The following is a 12,476-nucleotide window of genomic DNA, read 5'->3' on the forward strand; positions in this document are numbered from 1 at the left end:
ACTGGGACAGATTTCAGTTAATACCTTATGTTCAAGATGCATGGGATTTTTTTCTCTCCGAGTTCACAAAAGTAGTAGATAAACATGCACCATGGAAAACTATTAAGGTAAAGGGTAGACATCTCCCCTGGATCAGTCCTGAACTTATTGACCTCTTTAGGAAAAGGGACAAAGCATGGACAACATACCATCTGACAAGAGACAATGCTGACTGGGAAATATATAGAAAACTGAGAAATCTAAGCAAAACTAAAACTTCTAATGCCAAAGCTATTTACTACAGAGAATGCCTGACTGGTGACTTTAAAAATCCCAAAGAATTCTGGAGAAAAATTAAAACAATTACTAACATCTCTGAAAAACATTCAATTAATCAAATTAATCAAATTAAGCTTGATGGCAATATTCTACATGATCCACTATCTATTTCCCAGGTCTTCAACAATCATTTCTCGTCTGTCTGCTCCTCGCTTCTCCCTGACAGTCAACCGACTACCAGTTCTCCTGGTAATATGCCACCTTGTACCAGTTCTTTTTCCTTTCGGAAAATACGACCAACTGAAGTGCAGAAAGTAATTTGTGAATTAAAGGTAAGCAGTGGTGCTGGACTTGATGGGGTTGAAAATCGTTTTCTCAAGCTAGCCGCCAATATTATTATGTACCCTCTTACTGATTTATTCAACCTGTCACTTGTCTCCAGCGAACTACCACTTATCTGGAAATATGCACGTATTATTCCTCTTCATAAAAGTGGTGATCAGCTTGATTGCAATAATTACAGGCCTATCTCCATCCTATGCTCTGTTGCCAAAATATTTGAAAAAATCATCTTTAACCAACTTTCACTATACCTTAGTATTAACAACATTCTCACACCCCTTCAATCTGGTTTTAGATCAAATCATTCTACAGCTACTGCCCTACTTAAATTCACAAATGATGTGTTCTCTGCAGCTGATAGAGGGGAGTTAACTGGTGCCATCTTTATTGATCTTACCAAAGCTTTTGATGTTGTTGATCGCTATTTACTACTTGATAAATTATATGCTATTGGACTTTCTAGAAGTGCATTACTTTGGTTTAGCTCATATTTACATAATCGAAAACAGTGTGTTATTTTGAATGGGAAAAGTTCTGATCTCCTTATACAGCATAGTGGAGTACCTCAGGGCTCTACACTTGGACCACTACTTTTCACCATTTATATAAACAATTTGCCCTCCATTTTTCAAAACTGTAATGTTCATCTATATGCAGATGATACCGTTATTTACACATCAAAACCAAATCTCTCTCAAATTCAAGTTTCACTCCAGTCAGATTTCACCCTCCTGCAAGACTGGCTATTCCAGAACAAGTTACTTTTGAACAAAACTAAATCCTTCTCTATGATCTTTGGTACCCGACACAAACTCAAATCTTTGACTGGCTCATGTGATATTTCTTGCAATGATGGTACAATTCTGCATAGAGTTGACAGTTTTAAATATTTAGGGGTATGGCTTGACTCTAACCTTTCATTCAAACCTCATATTGATCATATACTGCATAAAGTAAACTTTGGTCTCGGTACTCTTTACCGCTCTCGGCACTGTTTTACCTTAAAAGTTAGGAAAAAACTTGCTACCCAACTGCTATTTCCCTTATTAGACTATTGTGACGTTGTTTATCTCAATGCTCCGAAATCTGTTCTAGCCCCGCTAAACATTGCTTACAATAGAATGTGTAGATTTATTCTCGGTTGTGATTTCCATACACACCACTGTGCACTGTACCTAAACCTCAATCTCCCTTCTCCTGATTTGAGAAGACATTTGCACTGGCTTGAGTTCATTTATAAAAGTTTCAACTTTAATTATCCCCCATATTTGAAACAGTATCTCTTTCGTTTTACATCAACCCACCAAGTTAGACATACCTCTCAGCTCTTCTTCACCGTTCCTCTAGTTAAAAAGGACATTGGCAAAAGAGCCTTCAAATTTAAAGCTCCTGCTGATTGGAATAACTTACCTGCTACCATCAGATCTCTCCCTACTCTGACTTTGTTCAAGCGTGCATTGTCGTCTCACCTCAAGGTTGAATGTTTTTGTATGACCTGAAGTACTTTATTTATTGTTTAAGGGTTGTTGAGGCTCCATCTTATTTCACCATCTCCTCATGAGATGACCCACCTATTGCCCATTTCTAAGTCTTTATTTCTAAGTCTTTATTGTTATGATTTTGTATATATAGTACAGCTACTCTACTTTACTCTACCCAATGATATGCATTCAATGTAACCGCCTATAATGTATTACCATGTGCTGTATGCTTAGGCTGAATGTTTGTAATTTCTTGGTTATTTCTTCCGATGTATGTGTGTGAATGTTGTTTGTATGTTGTACTTGTTTGTTATTTGTTTTCTTGGGACCCCCTTGAAAACGAGGTGATTCACCTCAAGGGGTTTATCCTAATAAAGAAATTTGAATATATAGATATTTGATAGTTGGTGCTTGAGAAGACTAAACATTTATCTGCAATTGACATGAATGGAAACGAGTAATAAAGTATATTCATTACTCGTTATTCTCTACTAATAGTTAATTAAAGACTGTATAATGGCTATTTTGCACATCCCTTTCAAGATTTCAAGATTTTCAAAGGTTATTGACTTATCATATACAAAACTACGGTGTATGCAATGAATGAAAATCTTGGGTCACAGGTTCCTCAACAGCACATTACAAGACATCTATCAACATGGGTTTGTACCTCCACCATTAAACTGTCATATTCTGCACATTTCTTATACTATCTACATACATAAGAGTATAATTCATAAGTATAATATCAGATAAAATAAGTGCTTCAACATAGTTAACATTGCAGGAAAGCAATATATTAGACGTTAAGTACTTTGTCAGGCTTAATATTTATCTGTAGATACCCCCAAAGTTATTTTCTTATTTAAAAGAGGACCTTAATCTAAAGTATTATTTAATGTTTAAATAAAGGTTAATTCGTTTTTCTGTTTTGCACATCCTCCTATTAATATCTTTGTACATCTGGCACTAAACTGTTTTATTGTAGAGATCACTTACAGTATCTTCTTGATTTTGTATATTCTATATTTCTATCACAGACCTTCTACTTTCCCCCTATGAAAGTATGTACTCTTAATATTTTTTTAATCAAATATAACACATAAAAACAATAATTCAATAACGTGCTTTAACCACTAGGCGGTGCACACAAGGTACACACAGCTATAATAACTTTGTATTATCAGTGTAGGACACTTATAGGACAACATCTGAAGTAGGACAACATCTGAAGATGTGTAGTTTTATACGTGTTTTCACATAATTTTATAGCATATTGCTATACTATTTCAGACTCAGTATTTACATTCTTATATTCAGAGAAAATCAAAGTCCTTTTTATATCAGCTGTGCACCGTTATGGTGTAAATATAACCTATCTACGAATTAGATCAAATATAAAAATCAGCCGAATTAAGGTTGATACTGCAAGGAGACGTATTGTGTGAAGAGAAATTGAAGATGTTGTTTAATTGTTGATATATTTATGATCCACGTTAAGTATTCAGTTTCGGCGGCATTTCTTCCAGTTTTTCCAAAGGTCTTCTCATCAGGGCTCTATAAATAAAGAACTACGGCAGATCTGTAATATGTAATGCAGCCGGACCGTGTATTACAATGCCGTTATGTGATGACTTTCAAAGAGAAAAGCAAGAACACTCGGAATTAAGTATTATTTTATTCTTTTAAAATGTTTTCCGGATTTCATATCATATAAACACCAAATCCCAGCATGCATTGCGGCTAAAACACCCAATTAGCGAGCTTAAACCATAGCTGAGGATCTTGGGTAAGCGCTCGAAATGCCTACGTCTGTTTCCGGGTTATTTTTATTTTGAAATTCAGTTCCTGAAGGACGCCAACAAAGCCCAACATTATGGAATCAAACCAATAAATAAAAGCAAGGATAATTGTGTGTTATTGGTGAGTAAATAACAGTGTGTTATTTTGAAAAGAATAACAAATTAGAAGGAAAAAAAGATTACAAAAATACAGATTTCAGTGTTCTGAGGCTCTGAGCCCCATTTATTTTCCTCAGAGAAAAGGAAACAAAAGTCCGAAATTATACGATTTAAAATAAAAGCAATAATTGTGGCTTGATATTGAGTAAGAACATGTTTTTATGAACCACACAGCTTCCGGTCTTCCACGACCCGACCGGAGAAAAAGACGTGCTGCAGGCACGAAACACATTACCAGTAGAAATACATTGCTTTTAAAATCGTGCTGTGCAACACGAAAAAAAGGGGGAAATCGTGTTGGTGAACACGAATCAATAAATTAAAGATCGTGTTGGTGAACGAGAAATGCCATGAGACTGGGTTGTGTATTGATTCCATCCGATAGCTGCTATAATACAAAACAAAACGTCTCCCTGCTCTCCACAATGATCAATAACAGTGAACGGATGGTCAAAGTAAGGTACAAATAAACAGAATCACACGAAGCCTGGTTAGTGTTGCCTGACTTTATAAAGTGTGTTTATAAGCACTACTGCTTGTAGGCAGGCATGACGAGACTCTTCAGTCGACCCATGTTCAGGGGAGGTGGGTTTAGTTTCCTGCACGCCTCGACGTAAGAGAGACGTAAGCGACGCCGCCTCTTAGCTCTGAAGCTCTTGCCTCTAGACCGACAATTTTTTGGAGCTGGAAGTGAACCGGATTCCGGAGCTAAGAGACGGCGCCTCTGCGGTGTGAACAGGAAAAAACTGTACTTTTCAGGCTCCAGCTCCGAGCCGGAGCTGAAAACGCGTTGGTGTGAAAGGAGCATAGTGGCATCACTATATTACACTACTGCTTCTATTGACTAGCAATCAAACATATTACGTGATTTGCTCAGGGGTGGGACATCTCTAAGCAGTTAACCAATCAAAACAGAGCTGGTCAGCTAACCAATCAGAGCAGACTGGGCTCTGGTTTCAGACAGAGGGTAAAAAGAGGTGCTGCAGGCAGTTTGCGAACAATAAAGAGCTTTTTGAACATTAAAGCATGGAGACACGTCACAGTAGAGACACTAAATACTGATATGAACCTGAAACTGTGCATAATAGGGCCCCTTTAAGTTGTGTAACGTTAGTCATGAGTCTTGGACGACATACCTGCAGTGAAACATTTTTGGTTGAAGAGGAACAAAGGGTGTAAAAGTGTTCTGACCAAGTATCCTTGTATGAGAAGTTGTAATGGAGAATGTGTTGCCAGTTTGTTCTGTGTTGTTCTATTGCTTCCTGATGTGTTGTGAATTCCTGGTTGCAAGCTATAGGTTCTGAGATATTACAAGTGTACCAAACTGGAATGGATTTATTTTGTTATGTAATATTGCTAATAAAATAACAACTCTACATCAGTAACATCTTTCTCTTTGTTGTCTCTGCAGCAAACGGCTATTCTGAGCGTCCTGACTTTCTGCATAGAGCTGAGACACCTCAACCTAGGGAGCTGTGTGAGGGTAAGCACGTACACACACTCAAAAACCCACAGGGAGAAGTCCAAATAAAGCAGTCTGTTAATTACACAACACACCATGTGGCCTCGTTGGATAGCAGCTTATCCAAACGATGGCAGACACATCAGTACTGAGCAATAATTGAGATGCTAACAATTTTGGTTGGGTGCAAAATAGACAAAGCAATGGCAATTAACACTATTTAAGTGCAGCCTACAGTCAACCCTTGACTTGAAATGTTACTTAGGCCTCCCTTAAATGTGTACAAATTAAACATAACTTATTAAAGTAATTGCTTAACTAATTAAATTCAAACATTAGTTAAATGTACCCACACACTGGAAAACAATACCAGTTATTATTTACAGAAATGTACAGAAATAATGTAGCTAAATCAATAGCAATTTGTCGAAGGCTATAACCATCAGTTGGTTAGCTTAGTCTAAAGACTGCAATCTGGGAATAAATTAGCCTGAACCTCCCCAAAGATGAGAAACTCTGCCTACCAGCTCCTCTGAAGCTCACTAAGCAAAATATATGTATAAGCTCCAAAAAAAACAGAGGTGTAAGGCAAACATCATGGTTGTAAAATGAAACAAACTGGATTGTTAGAATACTAGGGGGGCTGGTAGGTGTTTTGTTGGTAATATTTTTGCTCTTCTGGGACACGGACAGGCTATATGCTAAGCTACGTTTATAGGCTGGTGGCTGTGGCCTTATGTTTTCCAAGACGGATATGAGAGTATGAGAGTAGTCTTCTCATCTTATTCTCTGCCAGAAAGCTAATATTGCCAAACTATTTCTTAAATTATGTTATGAAGACGTCCACCGTGTTAATGGCACACACGATGCGGTATTCATACATAATGTGTATGTTGACACTAATACAATGCATTTTTTTTGTTTCATATATTCATAAGATTAACGGGTAAGACATTTTAGTAAATGTTCCGTTTATCATGCTTATAAAACATATTTTCCGTATTTACTGACAGACTTATTTACCAACTCACCTGACATTTTACTGACTCACCCATCTACTTTGTGAACAGCTGATTTGTCATCCAAGTTCTGCATACTAAAGGACAATTATGATAAAGCAAATGAGAAAAGGTGAACGGAATGTCACATTTTGAGTACAGTTTCCACTTGTGATATACCTTAACGCTAACGTGTCATCATTAGTGAATAAGCTTTGCAACTTTTGGCAATGAAAATATAAAATGAAAGCAACTCTTTTAGCCAAAAGTAGAAATATCTCTCCACTTGCAGGCTTGTCATGACCATGGGTAAAGTTCCTGCACTGGCAGTTCAATTGCATATCTTTGCTTTTATCTTGTGATGAAAGGATGAAATATGATCAACATTAACTGACAACAAAGATAACAATAATAGCTTTGCCAACACAAATCAGTTCTTCTTTCTGGGCAAGGTGTTCTCTGTTAGTCCTTTGTTCTCTCTTGAGAACATCTGATTGTTTTCTTTAAAACAGCCTATGCAGCTAATCCGTTTTTTTTTCATGGTTTTCAACGTTTGCTCAAAATGTAAAAGACAACTGGAAGATACTGACTCAATCATAACTCCATCCCATTTCTCACTTCTGTCCAATATCCTTAGTGACACAGTGTTCTTGTCCTGTACCCAAATCTCTCTCTGTTGTAGCTGACAGGGATCCAGCAGGCGTGTCTTAGCTGTTTCATTCGCGCTTGTCATTGTGTGACTGTCTCTCATGCCAATCACTTTGGAATGCTAACTTCAGGAATACTTGCTAACGGCATATGACTGAAAGTTTCCAGGTGGAACTAATCTTTTCGTAACTTTGGTTCAGCATTGGGTGTATCAATCTACACAAATGCATAAACTGTTACGGCCCTAGTTCACGAATCATAACCTCTGAATCAATGATAACATTTTAGGAGGTTGCTGCAGAGTTCCATATTTTGAGGGTCCGTTTTTACGCATCAGAGAGACTGTTGCCCTGCAAACGGCAGTGGCTCAGTCAGTAGGGGCTTGAACTGGGAATCGTAGAGTCCCCGACCAGACCTAAAATATGGAGTGTTGACTACTTGGAGAGGTCCCAGTTCCCCTCCTGGGCTGCTCCTAGTAATAGGTTTGGTAAATGCAGAGGTCAAATCTCACTGTGTGTGCTGTGCTGTGTGCATGTGACAAAAATAAAGAGGGTTTCATCCTCCGGTTCTAATTCAAATATTGCACGCTGTTGAGAGCGTTTATAGTTGTTAACGGCTGCCTTTTGCTCCTGCAGATCGATGACTATGACGTTGTGGCGAGCATGCTGGCTGCCCGCTGCTATTCACTCCGCTCTCTGGACCTGTGGCGCTGCAGGAACCTGACGGACCGAGGCCTGGCCGAGCTCGTGACCGGCTGCAGGTAAGCATTACACACTGTTTCAGTGCTGTAAACAACGAATGTCTTCTTGTCCAAACTGAGCAAAAAAAAAAGAATTAGGACCTGTATTCAGTGAACGTCTGAATGTGTGTGCCGAGTCACCCCAGTGCTGTCCTGATCCCTCAGGATGCTGGAGGAGCTGGACCTGGGCTGGTGTCCCACCCTGCAGAGCAGCACCGGATGTTTCCAGCACCTCGCCCGCAACTTGCCCCGCCTGCGCAAACTCTTCCTCACCGCCAACCGCACCGTCTGCGACTCAGACGTAGAGGAGCTGGCGGCCAGCTGCCCCTCCCTGCAGCACCTCGACATTCTGGGTAAGCTCTTAACTCACATATCTTTTCATTTAATTTAAGCTAATTTGTTCTTGTAAACTTATTTTGAGGCAGAGGAATATTAAGTGTGGGATGTGGTATAATGACCTCATGTTAACATTGTTGCTATTTTTAAGACGTGGACTTTATCATGACTTTGAACGTGTCAAAGGGGCACAGAACTATTTTTGCAATAGCACTTCATACGTAAATGTTACTGGATTTGTTTCCCCCTTGCCTTGAGTTGTTGACCGCATTCATTAGTTTTTTGCACGGTCATAATAAAAGCATCACTTTACGTTGGACATGTCTGTGGTATATTTCGAGTTGTACTTGAGAATCTTTGAAAAAGTGTTAATTGCAAACGGAGTCCCCCAAAATAAAATAAAAATCTGAAGTCTGATCTTTATTGTTTTCTCTTCTGTGTTTATGACTTAAGAACAGCTGGAAGAAAGATTATACCAAGAACATAAAAAGTGACTTCTTATTTTCATCTGTGAAAACAGGTGGGGGAAAAAACATTTCCCAGGTGAATGTGTTTGTTTGCGTTCATGTTTTCCTCCAGATTAGTTAACAAATATACACACACTCTAAACAAAGGTGCGTACACCTGAAAAAAAAAAAAAAAACGATTCACCTTCATAAAAGCACGGGAGAGAAAACAGACATAAAAATCTGATTTAGAAGATGGATCACCAGATTTCTCACGTGCTTGTCAGAGATTCTGTACATATCACTTGTAGACAAAGTGAGCATTTATTTTGTATTTACTTGCTTTATCTCTTGAATGTAATTCTCTGCTCAACACTTGTTTTTGTTATGTTCTTCTAATATGACTGGTTTCAAATACAGGCACACGGTTGGTGAGTCCCGCCTCGCTTAAGAAGCTCCTCCAGGCTTGTCCTCGGCTCCTCCTGCTGGACTTGTCCTTCTGTTCCCAGATAGACATGCGGGTGGTCCAGGAGCTCTCCGGCCTCTTCCCCAACGTGGCCATCAAGAAGAGCTTCACTCAGTGACCCCCGCCGTGCCTCATTCTCCACAGTCCAGAGGAAGTAAAGCAGAAGCGTTCTCTGAAGCAAACACTGCCCCAAAGTGAATAAGAGGCAGGTCAGATGCTGTCAGAGATGACTGACCTCTCTGCGTCTGACAAGATCTTCTGTTAGCGCTCGGTAAACAGAGCAGTTGTACCGGGTGAGGAGGTCCTTCAGATTAACTGGCTGTACGGAAACGATTTCTCACAGGATTACCCAACGTGAGACTTTTGAGTTGTTATTTTTTTTGGACACTTGAAATCAGGGTTGTTGCAGTAAAGCTGCTTCTTCTTCCCAGAATCTGTATCACCACTTGCCAAGCAACAGAAGGCAAGGAAATATGCCTTGGTACTGGATTCAAAACATGTGCCGTCCCTTGAACATCTTGTTAAGACAACAACAAGGGACAATAAACAAAAAGTGTGAAACAAACCCTTATTGGAAACAGTTGGAAAGGCTGCAGTAAGATTTTGCAGTTTACGTATTTGTGTTGGATGGTAACCTACTTTAAGATCAGGGCTTTGTAATGTGCAGTAATCATGCTGTTTGCTTTAATGCATCATTCTGCAGGCATCTGTCAAGCCACTTTGAATTCATTATATTAGACTATACGTGATGCTGTTGGGTTCTAAGGTATCAGGAGCTTTACAGGTGAAACACAGCCTTATTTCACATCGTTTGAATGGTGGAACCCTTAATGCAAGTGTCACAAGTTATTTTTGTTGCTGTAGAATCACAAATATCTCATGTTGAAAAGTAACACACCGTCACCGACAACATGATTAATCAAAAACATGCATGAGAACTTGAAAAAAAGCAGTCAGCTAAATATTTATTTTTATTTTAAACACACGAAGAAGAAAAATAAAACACCCTTTGCAGGAAAAGACAAAAGCATTGAACACAAATTCACAGTCCAAAACCAAAAGATATATGCTTACAAGGATATCAAATATAAATTAATAAGAACAAAGATCCGACCAGGCCAAAGTTATTGGATTAATAATTGTTCATGCTTAGGTCAAGCAGATCATGCTTTTGCCATTTTTAGGGGAATAAAGAGTTAGTTTTGTCTTCTGATATTTCACTAATTCACTGGATTCCCAATGCTGTCATGATGTCGCTAGCTTCCTGTCGTCTCTCACACTCACTGCTGTCTGACTGCTGATGTATCGACCAACCAAAATGAAGCTCCAGGATGGAAGGAGCACTGTAGACTAAGTTGAGGATTTTATGTTAAACAGTGAAAGCACTCTGTGTGACCTTTTTCCTGAAACCCAGGGGTTATAATATTTTATTTGGTTTAAATTTGTTTTACACACATTTTCTCTGAAAACCAGCAGAACAGACATCCTAACAGACCGTAACGCCAGTTAGTCATCAGTGTTTCTCTTAAACAACAAACACACATGATGTAACTGAGTAACATGATATCTTATGTTGGGTTTGGAATGTCACAGTAATTGTACAGTATGATTGTGAGATATACTGCTGTCCCTGAGTATTTCATTTTTGTAATATATGAAGCCACAGTTGCAATGTGGCAGGCGTGCTTGAAAAGCATTTTATTATTTAATTTTTAAGTTTGAGTTTTCTTTTAAGCACATGCTTCAATATGTGTGCCTTATGTTCCTGTTTGAATGTGGTGTGGTGTCCCTGTGGTTACATTGTAATGAAACGCTTTGCTTTTATGCCCTTCAACCAAAGTAATACGCAGAAAGCTGGTCTTTAATCCCACTACTGTATATATGACCAGTTTGAATTCCATATAGGCTACTGTGTATCAGCCATGGTTATTAATATGCAAAAATAATGTTTATTTATACTTTCCTGTATTATAAAAGGTAATCAACATGTTATCCCTATATACAAAAATACAGTGCTTTTTTTCGTTTTTCCTAGCCAAGCTTACAAAAATCAGTTGTACCCCATTAGCCTAGCTTAGCATGAACACTAAAACATTGGAAGCGGAGGCAACCAAATTGTTAGCCTAGCACCGTCAAAAAAGGCTTTTCAACAAGACCAAAGTGGTCTTTTATCATATTTACAAAGAAATGCTAAAAGTTAAGAATGGTTAGCCTAAGAGCATTATTTCTCAAAGTACTGTGGAAGTGACTGCATCACAGAACTAATTTTCTTAATATTGGGCCCGAGCACACAGAATTCTACAGTAATCAAAACACAAAGATTAGGAGGGCTGTACCAAATGCGTCTTATTTTGGGGGGGGTGGCAGGGAATTTGATAAACCTGAACTGTAACCATTTGACATAAAACAGGGTTTTAAAGGCTAATTAAGATATTTTTTAAATTAATAACTTTGGATGTCTGTATCCAGCAGCACAAATTAGGTCAAAGAGGCATCAATAAATGTATTATTTCTAACCAGTAGAGAGACGTCTTTTCGCTAAGCTAGGCTAACCATCCTCCAGATTGATCATTCGTATTACTATCAATTACTACTTTAATTATGGCTTAGCTGTGCAACCCAAACATGCCGAAATGTCGCTTGCATTTATGTTGAAATGTATATATATTTCAGTCTGAGTTGTGTTTAAACAAAATGGGGATGATAATGACGACACACCAGCCCTCCCATTCTATTAATGCTTATATCGTTGGTAAGAAGAAATCAGGAAGATGAAGATGGAAGCATGTTTCATATTATGGCAGCCACTTTCAGCAGCAGCATTTATTAGTTCATACAGACTCTGTTGTCACTCTCAGATGGCCACTGTTTGACCAATGAAGAAGTATGGTTCTAATACTCTTTCAGTTCCCTTCTTGGTAGTGGGATGGCCCTGATTTTCTGTGATGAATATGCATCTCTCTTGTCCCACTGGTAGTGCGATGCTCCTTTGTGCCATTGGTTTGACGGACAGCGAAGCTCCCTTTGCTGCATTGTGGAAGACACTGTTGTGTGAAATGATTGTGCCTCTGTCATGATGAAACTGGGTGCTTGACTTTCACCAGATTTGAAATAAACTAAAAGAATGATGACTGATAAAGTGTGGCTCTTTTTAATTCCCACATGCAAAAGGACAACATAGTTTAGTATGTCGAACATATGAAAATAACGACATAGAATAGTAAATCAAAAACATGGAAAAAGACGACATAGTAAAGTCATAGATTGTAATCGTCTTGGCTCCAGCAAGTATTCCAATGCATGTGTGTGTTTTTTTTTTCCTTTTTTCAACATACTATA

The 12,476-nt window shown here is 38.5% G+C and overlaps 1 protein-coding gene across 3 annotated transcripts in view; it reads left to right on the forward strand.

The window, feature by feature from the left end:
• Positions 1-12,276, forward strand: part of fbxl4 (F-box and leucine-rich repeat protein 4) — a 40,902-nt gene extending 28,626 nt beyond the window's left edge. For all 3 annotated transcript variants that reach the window (XM_079694662.1, XM_079694661.1, XM_079694660.1), the window contains exons 6-9: positions 5,454-5,525; positions 7,786-7,910; positions 8,055-8,242; positions 9,092-12,276. In XM_079694662.1, coding sequence (XP_079550788.1) covers positions 5,454-5,525; positions 7,786-7,910; positions 8,055-8,242; positions 9,092-9,255 — 549 coding nt within the window. In that variant the 3' untranslated portion in view covers positions 9,256-12,276. The remainder of the gene's footprint in view (positions 1-5,453; positions 5,526-7,785; positions 7,911-8,054; positions 8,243-9,091) is intronic.
• The last annotated feature ends 200 nt before the right edge of the window (positions 12,277-12,476 follow it).

This window comes from Notothenia rossii, assembly GCF_949606895.1.
Source record: "Notothenia rossii genome assembly, chromosome: 7".
NCBI classification, from domain to species: domain Eukaryota; kingdom Metazoa; phylum Chordata; class Actinopteri; order Perciformes; family Nototheniidae; genus Notothenia; species Notothenia rossii.